The sequence below is a fragment of the Bufo bufo genome, chromosome 3 (genome assembly GCF_905171765.1).
Source record: "Bufo bufo chromosome 3, aBufBuf1.1, whole genome shotgun sequence".
Taxonomy (NCBI): Eukaryota; Metazoa; Chordata; class Amphibia; order Anura; family Bufonidae; genus Bufo; species Bufo bufo.
The window spans coordinates 334,902,184-334,921,183 of record NC_053391.1 but is presented as its reverse complement, the minus strand read 5'-3'; the positions used below and the strand labels follow the sequence as shown (position 1 = coordinate 334,921,183).

General features: G+C 40.1%; 1 protein-coding gene across 1 annotated transcript in view; it reads left to right on the top strand.

Moving 5' to 3' along the window:
• Positions 1-19,000, top strand: part of GRIK3 (glutamate ionotropic receptor kainate type subunit 3) — a 759,616-nt gene that overhangs the window by 337,762 nt on the left and 402,854 nt on the right. Inside the window, exons 3-5 of the mRNA XM_040424423.1 lie at positions 537-794; positions 2,807-2,988; positions 12,405-12,458. Coding sequence (XP_040280357.1) covers positions 537-794; positions 2,807-2,988; positions 12,405-12,458 — 494 coding nt within the window. The remainder of the gene's footprint in view (positions 1-536; positions 795-2,806; positions 2,989-12,404; positions 12,459-19,000) is intronic.

Sequence of the window (19,000 nt, the reverse complement as noted above, 5' to 3'; positions counted from 1 at the left end):
TTTTTCCACCTGCACTGTGAATGTTTACATGGTGTGTTCAATAAAAACATGGTAACATTTAATTGTTTGTGTGTTATTAGTTTAAGCAGACTGTAATTGTCTATTGTTGTGACTTAGATGAAGATCAGATCACATTTTATGACCAATTTGTGCAGTAATCCATATCATTCCAAAGGGTTCACATACTTTTTCTTTGCAACGGTATATATATATATATATATATATCAAAACACATCTGAGCCCATCTACTACAGCAAGGTGACCCAAGTCCAGGCAGTAACCTACTCTATTTAAAGCTATCTAGTGCACATATACTATGTTGCTACTTGTTTCCCCTGTGTCCCTTTATGCAACCAATGCAAGGGAAAACTACTCAGCTACAGTATATCTATTACCTAATCAAAAGCAGCCTGTAGAAAAGGTGGGATAACAAGAGTGCATTCATTTTAACCATATTTTATTTTACAATTTTAATTTTTTTTTGCAATATTAATTGTTTAGGCTCCATTGAAGATCACATTGTTTCTATTTTGCAGCTTGTGATCAGTTGGCCCTTGGAGTTGTTGCCATCTTCGGTCCATCACACAGTTCTTCATCCAACGCTGTCCAGTCTATCTGCAACGCACTAGAAGTGCCTCATATTCAGGTCCGATGGAAGCATCATCCCTTAGATAACAGAGACTCCTTCTATGTAAATCTATACCCAGACTATGCCTCTCTTAGCCATGCTATTCTGGATCTTGTGCAATTTTTAAAGTGGAAGTCAGCCACCGTGGTCTATGATGACAGCACAGGTATGGTGATTACATCATGAAAACTGGCTATTTGTGAATAGTGTTTTTTTTTTTTTTTTTAATTTAAAGAGGACCGTTCATGGGTCCAAACATTATAAACTAAGTATCAGTATACATAGGGCATAGTGCAGGGATATAACTGCACTTACTATTTTTTCTGGGCACCGCTCCATTCACTCTCTGTGGCCCCCGTTGTATTCTCCCGCCTGGTATGCTAATTTTAGCATTGGAACAATGAGAAGACTGAGTATTTTTCCGTTGGGTCCTCTTCTCCCTGGCTGTAGCGCTGTCCAATCGCAGCAGAGAGTGTCACACTGCAGAAAATATCACATGACCGTGATGGAATACAGGATCAGTTTTTCAATATCACATGACCGCCAGTCAGCTGTTTGAAGAGAAAATAGCCTCATACTAGCGCTGTGTTCTCTTCTTTGCTTACCTGTTTGTCGTCACAATTGCAGTGGTGAGCAGGTGTAATTACAAGTCTGCCATCTTGATTCACATCAATAGGATGGCTCCTTTTTATTCACTTGAATAGAATGGAGCCATCCTATTGAGGGATGCAGCAGTTGTAATTACACTTGCTCACCACTAAGATTTTGACTGCGAGTAGGTACAGTAAACAGTGTAGAGAAGGCAGTGCTCATATGAGCGCTGCTTCCTTTTCAAACAGATCATTGGCTGGGGTGCCAGGAGTTGTCCCCACAATGATCTGATATTGATGGCCTATCATGAGGATTGGTCATCAATATAAAAAGAGCAGACAACCCCTTTAAGTCTAAAAGTTTTCCAACACTTTTTCATTGAGATGAACTAATCAAAATACAGCCTAGCATTGTTCATTAGCTGCCCATATCCTAAATTTACTTGCATGCACTTAGGGAATAAATCCACACTAGGCTACATTTACTGCTCTGCCAATAAAGATAGATACACAACATGCATTTGAGTTCTAGATCCGTATTGCATTTCTTTACCATTGGTTAAAAACATTTTTGATTGACCAGGTCACATAAGGTTTTACAAAGTTTAAAGAGGACCTTTCACCACTCCTGACATGCCTGTTTTAATAGCTTCGTGCATTCCCCATGTAATAACATTTCTGGGGCATCTATTCTTATAGCTCTATGTTGTGCCATTCCTTTATTATTTTTACTAGAAATTATGAATGAAATGCTAGCAGTCTGCAGTATGGGTACAAAGGGGAGGTAACCAGCTGGGGTGTGTACCTGCACAGTCTGCAAAGGCAGCACTGATTGGATAGAGTGAGTCTGTACAGGTACACACCCCCAACTGGTTACCACCCCTCTGTACCCTTACTGTAGACTGCTAGCATTTCATTTATAATTTCTAGTAGAAATAACAAAGGAATCACACAACATGGAGCCATAAGAATAGATGTTCCAGAATTGCTATTACATGGGTATGCATGAAGCTGTTAAAAAAAGGGCATGTCAGGAGTGGTGACAGGTCCTCTTTAAATGTAAAATAATAGTGTCATATTTTCTGCAAGAGCACATTTTCTGAAATGGCCTCAACTGTTTGTACATTTTTTTAGGTAGCCTAAAATTTTCTCACATTTTTCACTATTTCAGTTACCCTATATTTACATGAATGCTCCCCTGTTTATTGTAGGGAGCCTATTTCCACTGCACAGTGAGCTCTTATCTCCAGGATAAGCAGCAGTAAGACACCTTGAGAAATTAGGCATCACATGGTCCCCATGAAGTGGTGAGCCGCTAACTAACAGAAAATAAAAGGACATTGTCTGAGGCACGCAACCCCTTTACTTGTTTTTCAAACTAATGTGTAATGTGCAAGATTACCATTTGAATGTGTATTTGTGAGGTTGAGATTGGTTGTATATCTATTGTATTTATCCCTCACATTTCAACATAAATAATACAGATCTTTATAATTGATAGGTTTATTGTTATTTTATGGTAAGCCACATAAAATGTGTCTTTTTCTGAGGATTTCCAAAGTTCATAGTTTCTGAATTGCTTTTATAGGTCTCATCCGTTTACAAGAGCTCATTATGGCCCCTGCCAGATATAACATCCGGTTAAAAATTCGCCAGCTCCCCCCAGAGTCTGAAGATGCCCGACCACTTCTGAAAGAGATGAAGAGAGGAAGGGAATTTCGCATTATTTTTGATTGTAGTCACGTCATGGCAGCACAAATCCTCAGGCAGGTGGGTACAAAAAAGAAATTATTCATTGGCTTTGTATTCTGCCCAGCAATCCAATCTTGATTAGAGGCTTGTGGCGCTGGTGTTTTTGATTTGCTCTTGAACTGTACCGCTGCTTATTAATTTTCACACCGATGGCCCAGTGGGATTCATCACATCTCTCCATATGTTCAGTGTCGTTCATTAGCAAGTGTTAATCTCTGTCCTTCCTGTTACCTAGTGTATGCTCAATCAATATTCGAGGCAGAGACTTTGGTAATTGTTTTTCCTTAATGCTATGTTTTCTTCATGAACCTTTCTGTTATTTTAACTGGATTGCTTATTGGATTGCAGCTTAGTCCCTTCATTAGCAGAGTTATCTAGGCTTTAAATGCACCATGTTATACTCACCATGTACACTTAAAAATATTATCATTAACAAATAATATACATATTGAATTAATGGGACATAAGTAGCTACATCAAGTTCTGTATGCTTTTTTTTTTATTTTTTTTGTAATAGCATACTTAAACGGGTTGTGTCACTTCAGGCCCTGGTGGCATATCATTAGGATATGCCACCAATTTCAGATAGGTTTAGTTCCCACCTCTGGGACCCACACCTATCTCCAAAGTGAATAAGATCACACATTGCAAGAGAGGTGTGTTTTCCAATCACTGGAGTTCTGAAAATAGCTTAATGAATGTGCTTAGCTATTTTTGCAAGTCCCATACAAATTAATAGAGCGCACATGGAGCAAGCATGGCTGCAGCTCCATTCACCTTTATAGGACTGACACCATTCAGCTATTTACAGAACTTTTATAGAAACGAATGGAGGTCAGCCGCAAAAGCATGGTGTACTTTCTTTCACTTTTGGGGCCCCATTCTAGAGATAGGTACTGGTCCCAGGGTCTTTGCTTCCTGTTCCTGCCTCAACAAGCTGGAAAGGCCTGGAGATGTCTGCTCAGCCAATTTCTAGCTACAATAATCACCTGCTTGAGCCAGTGATTGGCAGAGTGGACAACTCCAATCATTTTCTGCTTGTCGAGACTAGACGAGGCAGCAGAGACCAGGGGGGACCCTGAAAGTGTCAGAGGGAGAGGTGTGGAATCAATCAGAGCATGGCTTCTTTTATGTTATACCTTTCCTTATAATTTTTACTTCCTGCACAACCCCTTTAAGAACACTTTTAAATAGAATCCATTAGTAATCTTATATTATGCCTCATCTGAGGAAAGTATCATAGAGAAATATCCTGAACTGGGGGACACGCCATTTTGTAATATCTGTTTTAGTATTTGATGGAAGAAAACATTAAAATGACTCAGAGAAAGCTTTCTAATAGGGACTGTTGTGGATGATGTATACCGTAGATGTCATATTCATTGTTTTGAATATTATAAACCAAACTGACTAAAGATAATAATGTATAATAACTTATTATAAAGGGACTTAAAAAATTTCCCAAACATTTGGGATTTCAGCAAATTAGAATCATTTGGGTTTTATTTTTCACAAGTCACTCCAAATGGGGGCAGCCATTTTACAGATCAGAAGACAGAGAAGAAGGATCAGACAACCTTGGCAGTGGACTGGTGGGCTTCGCCATAATGCCAGAGGGGGTTGTAGGCAGGCAGCACTTCTTCTGAAACAGTCAATCATAAGGGACTATAGCTGTTAGCAGTGACATAGCATGGGGTAGGCCCTGGTGGGCGGTTGCCCTGAGTGAGAAATTGGATGGGGTTCCACACAATGTTCACTTCAAGTTTAAGCCTCCATTATGACCCCACTCACCATTGCAGGCCTGCCCCAGAACTTCAGGTCACACAGTACTTGTTCTGAATTCTAGACCTCTACAATGCACTAAAATTTCACTGGCCCCAGAACTTGGGACAGGCACAAGCTGTGTGGGACTCCAAGTTGGCTCTTCCCTCTTGCTGGGGAGGAGGAGGAGGACACAACTGCATGGTGGCAAGATGGAGTAGAAGGCAGTGTTAGTTATGAGTCATTTGGAACAGAGAACTTAATAAACGTAATATTTTTTTTCAATGTAACTATGTAACAGCCAGGCCCCTGACTGCAGGTAACGTCTACTACACTACCTGCACTCAGAGATATACCACTCAATTGTATTATCTGTGGTGTTGAATGGTACTGAAGGTGCGATCTACAACATACCTGCATTCCGAGAGTAATCACTAGGTTATCTGTGGGTTTTCATGAGACTACTGCAGGCAACATCTACTACCTTACCTGCACTCAGAGAGTTATCACTCAATCACCGTGTTATCTGTGGTGTTACATGGGACTGCAGGTGGCATCTACTACATTATCTGTGCTCAGAGAGATATCACTGTGTTAAATGTAGTGTTAAGTAGATCTATAGGTGTCATCTACTACATTATCTTTACTCAGAGTTGTCAATGTGTTATATGTGGTGTTACATAGGACTGCAGATAGGTAAAACGGGTTGAGCCAACAGGTTAGGGGGCACAATACTTGGCAATACCCTGGACACTAACATCCCACGGTATGCCACTGTATGTTAGGCACTGATGCCTTAATGAATAAGCCATGGCCAGCATAAAACATCCTAACCAGGAAATGCTGCTGCTTTTTCTGGATAGAGACAGGAGTGAAAGGATGTCAGAGAGAAAACGAGAGATAGCAAAACGCAGAGCACAGAAAATAGAGTTTGGTGAATGTGATTAACAGGGTGCCACTGTGTCACTCTTTGCTTTGTATATATCTAATAGTGCCACCACAAATTAGTGTATTGTTCTGCATCAAGCATTTATACAACACCATTATACTACAGTCAGATTTTTTTTTATACATTTAAATTTTAGTGCTAATAGTGTGCCACTGCCTGCTGACACACAGATGTCACAGACAGGACATCACTCATAGGTTTGCACACATAGCTACTACTGCCATCCAAATTTCACTTATTGTTCTACATCAACATTATCCAATAATAACAGCCAAAACCAGCAACTATACAGAACACTAGTATATAGACTGTGTGATTTCTGATTTTTTTCCCTTCATCGCTAGGGGTCACAAGGCAGAATAACCAGCCAGGCTCAGTGGTGTATAACTTAAAAATAAAATGTCAGGCAAAAAACATGGCATAATGTATTTCATGCACCAGTAAGAAAGTGGGTGGATGCAATTTTAAAAAGTATAAAAAAAAAAAAATGATAATGCCATGTAATAATAACCAGGTGCTAAAATTCTGACAGTCTCTGATCTCTGTGGTTACTTATCGGCGCTGCAGATCCACCAAGCGACGTGGGTAAAGTTTGCTTCAAAGTCAAAAGTTCCAAAAGATGATGATTGCACTGCCTATGAGTGTAGGATTCCACTCCCAGATTCTTATTCCAAATGCACAGTTGTTTCACCTGATAGCCAAACAATCGGATTCCAGAGGCTAGGCGCACTCACGTACACCCGCACCCTAGAGAGAAGTTTTAACACAATAGTGAAGTTCCACCAGGTGATTCCGCTAAAAGCAATTTATTCTACTTACAAAATGGACATAAAAATTCAGCCTTCTAAAATCAAAATGTCCTCATCTCAAAAGTCCAGGGTGGACTTTTGAGATGAGGACATTTTGATTTTAGAAGGCTGAATTTTTATGTCCATTTTGTGATACCTCATAAAATATTTATAACTTAACATTCCCATATGCCTACTTCATGCTGGCATCATTTTGTAAATGTCATTTTATTTTTTTAGGACGTTAGAAGGCTTAGAAGTTTAGATGCAATTCTTAAAATTTTTAAGAAATTTTCCAAAACCCACTTTTTAAGTACCAGTTCAGGTCTGAAGTCACTTTGTGAGGCTTACATAGTGGAAACCCCCTTATAAATGACCCCATTGTAGAAACTACACCCCTCAAGTTACTCAAAACAGATTTTACAAACTTTGTTAAACGTTTAGGTTACTTTTTCTTATTTATTTGAGTTTTACACAATAATAGCCTTTTTCAAACAAAAAAAATGATGTTTTAGTGTCTCCATAGTCTGAGAGCCATAGATTTTTTATTTTTTGGGCGATTGTCTTAAGTAGGGTATCATTTTTTTCGGGATGAGGTGAAGGTTTGATTGGTACTATTTTGGGGGGTATACGCCTTTTTGATCGCTTGGTGTTGCACTTTAAGGTGACAAAAATAGCTTTTTTGGCACAGTTTTTTTTTCACTTTAACACAATAATAGCATATTTGAAATAAAAAAATTATGTTTTAGTGTCTCAATGTTCTGAGAGCTATAGTTATTAATTTTCTTTTAGCGATTTTCTTATGCAGGGTCTCATTTGTTGCGGGATGAGGTGACAGTTTTATTGGTACCATTTTGTTTGACATACGCCTTTTTGATCGCTCGGTGTTGCACTTTTTATCATGTAAAGTGACAAAAATGGCTTTTTTGGCACAGTTTTTTTTTTTTTTTTTTTTTACGGTGTTCATCTGAGGGGTTAGGTCATGTGATATTTTTAGAGATCCAGTCATTACAGACGCAGTGATGCCTTATATGTAAAAAAAATTTTATAGGAAAAGCCAATTTATTTTATTTAAAATTTACATTTTATTTATTTATTTTTACTTTTATTATTTTCACACTTTTTTTCACACTTTTTTTTATCAAGTCCCACTTGGATCATGAAGATTGCAAAGTATAGTACTATCAGATTTCCTGTAGATGGCAACACCGGACGCTGCGGACAGTGCAACAGCACCAATGGTTGAGAGAGGGAGCCCCCTCCCTCTATTAACCCCATGGATGCCATCATAGAGCTGACACTCGCTGCTGATGGCGGAGGCTCAGGAACGGAGCCACCGCCATAAAATACAGCAGGGGGACTGCATCGGGGGCAGGATACATGGATGGGGGGGACCGCATCAGGGGAAGGATTCATGGATGGGGGGACCGCATCAGGGGGGGCAGGTGGGGACAGATGCCGGCGGGGAGAGTGTCTTCCCGGCAAAGCGGCAGGGCTCACAGGGGGAGTTGGAGGCAGGGTGCACAGAGGGGGTTGTAGGCAGGGCGCACAGGGAAGCCACAGATGGGGCCCACAGATCGGGGCACGGAGCACACACTACCTGATTTCAGGCTCTCATCTGCAGAGTACAGATCAGAGCCTGGAACAGGCACTTTAACACTGCCGTGATCCGATTGGTTATTCTGCACAGACTAGCCAATTGGATCGAACCACTCTGATTGGTCCCTTGCCAGCATTACTGCACTGTATGCTGTCGGTAACAGCAGCAGTGCAGGGACAGAAGCTTTAATCCAAGCGTTTTGCAGCGCTTGGATTAAAGAGCTTCCATTACATCTATACACGTGCTAGCTGCACGGGGCATGTGCAAATAGCACGTATATAGACGTATGGCGGGAAGGGGTTAAAGTGGTTTTCCACATTAGAAATCAATTATCGAAGTTATTCAATGAAGTCACTTGTGAATTCAAGAATAACTAACTTTGGCTCATTGGAGCCCATACATTTTAAAACTGTAGGGAGACGGATCTCCATACAGTATTTTGCCTAAGTTAAGAGTGAAGAGACTTCGGATTTAACATCCGAACTTTGCTTCTCTCATCACTAGTAATAGTAGTAGTAGTAGAAGTAGTAGTAATAGAATTGTAATGATCATTTTATACTAATATTATAATTAGAGATAAGCAACTTTCTCAAAAAATTATTTGGCCAGATTGCCGAATTTTCCCCAAAAATTTGATACGATCCGAATATAATCGCGATAAAAAACTGCTATTTACGGTATGCATAGAGCCTTTATATGGGTGTAGAACACTGTGCCTTGCAGTAACACAGAAACGGACACAGCACACAACACACATCACACAGGAACCCAGGACCATAAGCTGCAATAGGAAACATATGACAGACACATCTTCATCACATCAAACAAGATTTATGACCACAAGGGTGGCTCTCAGTGGCAGATGGTATAAACCAGGAGGGTGCCTCCAGCTTACAAACAAGGCTGGAGTACCTCTCGGCTTCAGGTCTCCACTGAGGCTTTATAGCCCAAGTAGCCACACCCACACAGACACACCCAGTGTTCACACACACAGAAGGGAATTAACCCTTCTTACACCAGGGAAGGGAAGACTTCAACTTAAAGGGGAAAGTGTCCAAATGAACATCACACTGCAGCTGTTACCGCAGGCAACGACATGCGTGGCAACCATGTCCTATGAGTCAGCCAGAAGGCCGGGACACTGCCACCAAATGTACACCATACCAAACGTTGCCACGGGCAGCCACAGTGAAGGGAAGTGTCACAGTGCACACCTACATAAACCTCGTGCACACCAGACATACAAAGTGCATAACATACACACACACACAACCAGGAGTTACCGCATGCACTTGACAGCTCAGGCTGCTATACTGCCAAGTACAACCATGTTACCAGCGGCAACCACACATGAGGCAACATACCAGCAGCCCTCACCATGTGGTTGACAATAAAACCAAACCTCAGGCAACTGCCTGCGGATCCTGAGTCACGACCATGACCATGGTCGTGACACTATGTTAGGAAAAATTGTCATTCCTTACCACGAAGCGCAAGGAAATTTGCATTTGTTCAGAATAATTTTTTTCCTGAAGTTCGGAACGAATTCAATTTGTCAGCTTCGATTCGCTCATCTCTAATTATAATTATAATATAATAGTTTTATGTTCATTATGATTATTATTGAAATAAAATGTAATATCCAGTAGTTACTTAATAATAAGTATAATCCTGTAGGACTTTGCTTAAGCATTGTTCCTCCTTTTACCATTTCATAGATATTCCCATTGTATATCATATTAAAACTAGAGCTGTATACAGTATTACTAGTTTTCTCTCATCATTCTTCTTCTCACCACTTCGCTATGTGTTGTTCCTCTTCCATACCGTAAACTGTGTTACTCCCTTTGGGATAAGTGAAACCGTCATTCTACAATGATTTAACTGTTCTTGATATGCAGTGACCCAGTAATGAAATTGCTTGGTTATGTGGTATTATGTGGATTCCGTGACAAGTAAAAATGACCATTGAATAATCAAGCATTGGTTGTATAATTCTTAATTATTGCTTTTTGTGTTAGTGAATTATTACTTGAGCAATCCAAAAGTTATTTCTAACAAATACCTTACCTAAGTCTAGGTATTAGTTACTAGAATGCATATGTTCTATATATTAATTGTTTTCCCTGAACCCTTTCAGATGATCAGAAGAGGGTTCATGTGTCAGGACTTAGCAAATGTACATACTATATCAGCCTTCTTTTCAAAGATGGAGGGAGAAAACATGTCAGCTCTCTTGGTTCTTCAGATTGGCTGGGAAGGCCACTCACCAGTTTTATAAGGCTAAGTTCACACGAACGTGTGTGATCTGTGGCCGTATTGCGGCCCGCAAATCGCGGGCCGCAATACACGGCCACAGTTCAGTGTGCATTCCGCATCACGGATGCGGACCCATTCACTTCAATGGGTCCGGAATCGTGGAACGGCCGCACGGGACGGGACCCCTCGGAAGCACTACGGAGTGCTTCCGTGGGGTTACGTCCCGTACTTCCGTTCTGCAAAAAGATAGAACATGTCCTATCTTTTAGCGGAACAGGCGGATCGCGGACCCATTAAAGTGAATAGGTCCGCGATCCGATGCGGGTGACCTACGGCCGGCGATCGTGCATTGCGTCCCGCTATTTGCGGGCCGCAGCACAGGCACGGGTCACACGTTCGTGTGAACTTAGCCTTATTAGGTCATTCAATAAATAAAGGGGTTTTCATGGTAATAGTGTTCTCAATAAAATGTGAGGTAACCAGCCACTGTAGCAGGTGGATGTCTTTGAATGGTTATGCTGAGAGGGCAAACATACCCCTCAGGCTCATAAAGGAGTATTTTCCATATGATCTGCTTGCCACAAGCTCCTTTACTTCCTAGACAATCTAACTGACATTACTACCTAGACTATATCACTGGCATTACTACCTAGACTATCTAACTGACATTACTAACTAGACTATCTAACTGACATTACTAACTAGACTATCTAACTGACATTACTAACTAGACTATCTAACTGACATTACTAACTAGACTATCTAAGTAAGATAAATAGATTATTTTAAACTATTTTTTTCTGAGGGCTATTTTATATTCGGTTTCAATAAAAGTCCTAATCACTAGGCTAAAATCAGAACTTGCATATCCTATAGCTATTATATCCTTACTTATTTGAATATGTCCTGGGCCACACTTGGGTCCTTTGTTATTTACACCTACATTTAAAGTGTCCCTTAGTGCTCCTACCAAGAAATGATGTCTCCTTACATCATTGCTGCCCCCTTTTTGCCATTAAAATAAAAAAAAATACATAAGTAATATCACTCTACAATATTCATGTATTACTATACTATAACATTATAGTAGGCATCTGCTTATTAGGTCTGCCATCACATGGCTAGAATGCATTGTAATACTACTGCATGTATTACAAGGCATTGTTTAAACAATTGAATGACCATAGCTTCTAGTCTTTCTAAAATGCAATAAAGTGTAAAAATAAAAAATAAAAATAGACCCCCCAAAAAATTTATTAAAGTACTTATTATTCCACACTGTGCATTGCATGAGAAAGAAAAAAAATGCAGTTTCCCCATTCCCACTGTAGAAAAAGTAAAGGTCATGCAATAAATTCAACCAAAACAGTGCAAAAATAAGATCTTCCTGTCTCATAAAAACAAGCCACGTTCCATGATAATTAATTAACTATATCTTGACTGATTGCATCACTATTAGTATTGAGTGAATCACAGTTCACAAAGTAGACTTCGATCCGAATTTCAGGGAAAATTTGATTCACTGCGAAGGTAAATTTCCTTGTGTTTCGTGGTAACAAATCTATTTTTCCTGTAATGGTGATAAAAAAAAAAAACATACTTACCTCATCGATTTGAGTGTGAAGAGGCCGCCGTGGCTTGCTTGAAGATCCCGCTCGAAATCTCGTGTGCAGTGGCGTATGACCTTCACCATGCCAGTCGATGTGATGATGTCATCGCACACCACGCCAGATTTTGCGCTGGATCATCAAGCAAGATGGCCTTTTCCCGATCAAATAGATTAGGCAAGTACAATAAAAAAAAATTGCAAACATTAAAATCCTTTATTATGGGTCTCAGATGCCACAATCAGAAATAAACGTAGCATCTGAAGGGTTCAATGACATGCACTTCGCTATGAAGTAAGCCGAATTTTAGAGAACTTCACTCATCTCTAGTCACTATTGATAATCATAGCTCCTTCTCTACAGGCTATCTGCATGGACCTACTGGAGGACACTAATTATCTTTATGTCTACAATTTAAAATTATGTTCAACATTCATTTCTCATCTGATACTTTTATGCTTGTTTTGCAGGCCATGGCCATGGGAATGATGACAGAATATTATCATTACATCTTTACCACACTGGTAAGGTCCACGATTTAAAAATGGTATTTCTTCTTGATAGTCATTGTCCTCTGTGTCTTTTATTTTTGTATGCTTGTTATGTTTGTCATACTGAAATCTTTATAACATCTTAACAAAATTAAATATCAGAAAATGAGAGTTTAGGTAACAGAAAAAACTCTGGGGGCCATTTATGAAGGTCGAGGTTTAAGACGCCGGTTTTAATAACCCCTTTACCTGGCAGTGCATCTGCCAAAGTTATGAGGAGGCGTAGGCCTATACATAAACTTTAACACATCCAGCCCCAGCCTAAAACAGGCGCAGAAAATGGTAAGTGAGATGGGCCTACTTGCGTGAGCGGGCAAAAGTCGCAGAATGCAGAGCAAATAACCTGTGCACCAAAATCTGCACCAGAAATAAGTTTAACATGGGTGTATTTCTGGATAATAAATGATCCCCCCTGTAAATTATTTTTGATAAATAATTTGTGATCAATGTATAAAAGTTTCACATCTTTCTGTCTTTGTTGTTTCAGTTCCTCATGATTTTCAAGATATTAGTTTGCTGTGATTGGATTATCACATTGGCCCAAATTTACTAATGTGATTGCACCTAGACTTTGTCTTAAAAGGCACCAACATTTGATGCAATTTTAGTTCAATTTGGAACATCTAAATTTAGAAAACTCTACTTCACCCAGCTCACCATTTGAATGTGGATTAATAGGGAAGGTGCATGGCATAAGATGCAACATTTTGCACCAAAATGTCAGACAATAGGTGGTATGGAATTAGAAAAAAGTATCTAGCTGTCCACCAAATTTATCATGCAGCATGAACTCCTGTGGTGAATTTTGCAAATTTTTAGACATCCTGCCTAAGCTTACATTAGCTATAGCATTAGAAAATCTGCTCCACTTGCCTGTTGTTTTCATTCCGAGGCTAAAAACCTGAACATAGGTAGTCCTCCTCCCAGCTATCTAATCTAGGCAATGATCTTTGAACTAAATACATCAGCTTCATTTACACAAATCTCTCCATCTGCAACCACAATTCTCGAAGACTAGTTCGCTAAGCTTATAGAGAATAAAGATGATAAGACTGATGTAAAATGAATGAAATTGCTTGTATGTATTGATGCTTGCATTTATTGCTGCTTAACATCAGTTATTAAAGAATCACACTTTTTTTGCACATATAATGCTAACTAAACACCGATGTTTTGCAGTGTCTTTTATTCCATGCTTCCTCAGTTAAATCCATATATTTTGAGCACTTTCATTTTAGGTAGTTGTTCATGTGATCTCCAGTCTAATTAGCCACCATTTCCCAGTCCAATGCATACTTACCTCTGTTAACAGAGTAGTCTCCACTGTGTGGCTGACTTTCTGTGAACTGCAGTATTACCCTATCACCTATCAAATCCCTTCTGACAGCTCTCAGGCACCGTTCAGATGTTCAGCTCTCAGGCACTGACAGCTGTTGAGTTCATACGTAGGGTAGCACTACGTTGATAGAAGTGGATGAAAGTTCAGAAGTGAAAAAATATCTTCTCCTTTCTCCCTTTAGCAGTAACTCTAATTAGACTTTTTTGCTACCAGCGACCTCCCTATCCAACTGTTTGTGTAGACACATAGATGTGGTCCACCTGATTATAACAGTGTTTTATTTTTGTTGTTCTGAGGTTCCATTCCGAGTTATGATACTTTTTCTAAATATGCAAATTAGGCATTTGGTGCTTTGAAGGCATTACCATTGCTCCTATTGCACCCAATCTCCCCTCCTTTTTGTGGTCTGCTTTGCCATTGCCTGACCCTGTCAATTAAAGCATTAAAGGAGGAGCAGGCCACAGGAAGGTTCCCTTTGTATTCAAAAAAGACAATCCAAACCAGCGCATTGAGTGTTTGATAAATGCACATAATGACTTATGACTGCATAGCATATGGATTCAGTGTTCTGTAATATCTGTGCTCAAATGCAATTTCAAAAATGTATCTCCTATAGAGATATCAATGACTTGATGCTGACTGTCAGCATTATAGATAAAGTGCACACACATGAACATTACCCAAGCTCTGTCTGCTACAGCATTTCATCTCTCCGTAATGAATTTGTTTTAAAATTATTTATATTATATATTGTTTCCATATGAATTTTCTTACCAGTGTGACACAGTGAGGGGTTGTGTCTGGCAAGGCAAGTATTTTCCTCCCAGCATGTGCAGCTGGGCTGGTTTCCAGCCATGTGAGGTCAAATACCGGACCAGAGTTTAAGTGCCAGTCCCGGTTTTGGCAGCACCAGGCTGTCCTTAAATAGGCAGCTGGGCTCAGAAGAGATGTCTCTGTTTTTGGGATCTGAGGCTTTGTGCCGTGCTGAAGGGCTGAGAGCCGCATGCTGAGGAAACAGGCCCCCTGAAGCCTGCTGTGGACTACTAGAGGCAGAACTGCCAGCAAGGTGACTTGTGTTATACGAATTTTCCATTTGTGTGTGAATTAACACCAAGACTGGAAAGTTACGTGCTGTTTTGTGCAATTGCCTCAAGTGTCAATAAACACTGACGTTTTGAGTTAAGAACTTGTATTTTGCCTCTGTACTGCGCCCGCTTACCCTATCTACCAGAGCAAAACCCCACCAGATATATTCATGAATCATAAATCACTGCGAAATATAAATAAATATTATTATTATTATTAATATTACTATTATTTACAATTAGAGTTTACCTTGCTAACATACAAACAATAACCAACATAAGGAGAATATGGCCACTGCCCCATGAACTGGTATGCTTTACCTACATTGGTCCTCAGACATTTATAGAATGTTTTCCAAGTTTGCCATAAAGATTAGGGATGAGCGAACCCGTGGAAGTTTGTGTTCGCCGGGATCAGCTGCACTTCAGGTCAAAGTTTGGGTTCGGGACCCGAACTTGACCCAAACTTGACCCCGAACCCAGACCCCATTAAAGTCAATGGGGACCCGAACTTCACTTTATTATTTTACATTATAACATGGTTATAACGGAAAATAATAGCATTCTTAAGACAGAATGCTAAATAAAATGGCCACGGAGCGGTTAACAATAATTAAAAAACTTACCTCATCCACTTGATTGCGCAGCCTTGATCGGAATGAGTTGACGGTTTGATTGGCACTATTTTGGGGTGCGTATGACTTTTTGATCGCTTGCTATTACACTTTTTGTGATTTAATGTGACAAAAAAATGGCTTGTTTTACACCGTTTTTTTTTTTTTTTTACGGTATTCACCTGAGGGGTTAGGTCATGTGATACTTTTATATATCAGGTTATTACGGACACGGTGATACCTAATATGTCTACTTTTTTTTATTTATGTAAGTTTTACACAATGATTTCATTTTTGAAAACAAAAATAATGTTTTAGTGTCTCCATAGTCTGAGAGCCATCGTTATTTCAGTTTTTGGGCGATTATCTTGGGTAGGGTATGATTTTCACGGGATAAGATGACGGTTTGATTGGCAATGTTTTGGGGTGCATATGACTTTTTCATCGCTTGCGATTACACTTTTTGTGATGTAAGGTGACAAAAAATTGCTTTTTTAGACCGTTTTTTTATTTTATTTTTACGATGTTCACATGAGGGGTTAAGTCAGGTTCTTATGGACTCGGCGATACCTAATATGTATACTTTTTTTTATTTACTTAAAGAGAACCTTTCACCAGACTAAAGTATCTAAACTGACTATACAGACGTGTAGAGCAGCGCCCAGGGATCCCCCTGCACTTACTGTTATCCCCGGGCGCCGCTCCGTTCTCCGGTTATAGCCTCCGGTATGTTCATAGTTAGGCTCCACCCAGGGGAACCTGCCAGCGTCTCTTTCTTCTATGCTGTAGCGCTGGCCAATCGCAGCGCTCAGCTCATAGTTAGGCTATGAGCTGAGCGCTGCGATTGGCCAGCACTACAGCATAGGAGAAGGAGACCGCAGCAACCGGAGAACGGAGCGGCGCTCGGGGATAACAGTAAGTGCAGGGGGATCCCTGGGCGCCGCTCTACACGTCTGTATAGTCAGTTTAGATACTTTAGTCTGGTGAAAGGTCCTCTTTAAGTTTTACATAATACCAGCATTTTTGAAACAAAAAATATGTTTTAGTGTCTTCATATTTTGAGCCATAGTTTTTTTATTTTTTGGGGGGCGATTGGCTTAGGTAGGGGCTCATTTTTTGCAGGATGAGGTGACACTTAAATTGGTACTATTTTGGGGGGCATACGCATTTTTGATCACTTGGTGTTGCACTTTTAGTGATGTAAGGCGACAAAAATAGCTTTATTTTACACCATTTTATTTTATTTTTTTATGTTATTTATCGGACAGCGTGGATATATTTATAGAGCTGCCAGACATGGCGATACCTAATATGTGTGTTTTTTTTTTCTTTTTTTACTGTATTAATTTTATTACTTTATTAATTTTATTAAAAACATTTTTTTTTCACTTTTTTCTTTACTTTATTTCTGTTGTTCACTTTTGGGGGTCTGATCCCCTCTTCAATGCATTACAATACATTTGTATTGTAATGCATTGCCTGTTTGTGTACTACAGTGAGTAGTACACAAACATATTGCCTAGGAGACCCAGCCTGAGGCTGGATCTCCTCGGCTCCCGTAGAAGGAAGGTCCCGATGCCGTGCAAGGCATTGGGCAGCCTCTGCACGACATCGTGCTGCCTTCTGAGACACCGATTCCACGCCACAGCAGCGCGGGGACTCGATGCACTCTCTCAAACACAAACCCCTTCTATGCCGCGGTAGTGGCATAGAAGGGGTTAATCCGCATTGATCGCCGATACGGGGGAGTCACAGGACCCCCCTCGGCATTGACCCAGGGTGCCTGCTGATTGATTTCAACAGGCACCAAGTTCTGATCACCTACGCCCTGTGTCCTTAAGTACCAGGACATCAGGGCGTACCTGTATGCCCTGTGTCCTTAAGAGGTTAAGAATGCTATAACGATGTTATAACGGAAAATAATAAAATCACCCGAACACCGAACCCGAACTTCAGTGAAAAAGTCTGGGTACGAACCCGAACTTTGCAGTTTGGGTTTTCTTAACCCTAATAAAGATATTTTGCATGTCACACACCTTCCATAACGGTCAATGTCATTTGCTATTAGATATGCATCTTATCCTTTTTAAATGCTGACATAATACCTGCCATTACTACCTCTTGGGTAAGGCATTCCACAGTTTGACTACACTGATTGCAAATAAACCTTTCCAGTATTGATGTCAAAACAAACAAATAATGTGCCAGTTCTTTGTACTCACACATATACTATATAGAAAAAAGTATTGGGACAACTAGTTACGACCTACAGGAACTTTTATAACATCCCATTCTAAATCCATAGGCATTTCTACATTTGGAGTCAATCTGTGGAAATTTTTGCCTGTTCATCCAGAAGAGTATTTGTTATCAGGGGCTGACTGGGAACCTAAAGTAGCCCAAGGAAAAACTAAAAATGGCTATAATGATATAGGTCTGTCCACATTTACAGAAGTTGAGGCAACACTAGCAGATGGGGCCAATAGAAGTTGGAATAGTCAATAATACTATAGTGTAGCCCAGAATATCATACCACAGAACCAAATACCATAGTGTGGCACAAAATAGCTCCCCAGAAGCTGTCCCTCTGTGGAGACTATCAATAATTGCCACATTCTGTCCTTCTCCTCCTCCTACAATTGTCTCTAATATGGATTTGGAGCAGGGGGCTTAGGATACTATAGTTCATGTAACCAGAAAGGAAGGATCCAGCACCACTGTGAAAGTTTTCGGTCTGGTCTTTATTTCACCAATAGACATATACAAATCCAGTGACACTTTCTCCCACTCACACACGATTTACGAATTTCGAACACTTCTGTTCTTCATCATAATCATTTAAAATGGATTATAATGAAGAACAGAAGTGTTCGAAACGCGTAAAATCAGGTGTGAGTGGGAGAAAGTGTCACTGGATTTGTATATGTCTATTGGTGAAATAAAGACCGGACCGAAAACTTTCACAGTGGTGCTGAATCCTTCCTTTCTGGTTACATGAATATTCATCAGGACTTACTTGGGTCTTTTCCGTGCACCTACCCACAGGAGAATTAGCTGGATATATTGATCCTATGGTGAGCTGGATATATCGATCCTATAGTTCCTTCAGTGGCATATACTCGACCAGCACAGTAAGAAGAGCTTGTATGGCCCTATGAGCATCAGTCCATTGAGAAAATTCACTGTAGGATCTATAGCCAGTCCACCTCTGAAGGGTCTGGCTTGAAATGTTCTTTCTAGTTCTTCCCAAAAGTGTACAATGGGGCTGAGGACAAAGTGGAGTCCAAATAAAATTTGCAGAAATTTACTCTTTTAACTAGCCTAGAGTCAAACTTATCCCCTATCCTTTACTCAGCTATCTTCAGCAGTTCAAAAGAAAATGGATCGAGCAAAGAACATGCATTCTCAAGTAGCCACTTCATTCATATGGGGACATTAGACACTTGTCTCTTGATTTTTCGTGGATACCAGCAGTGA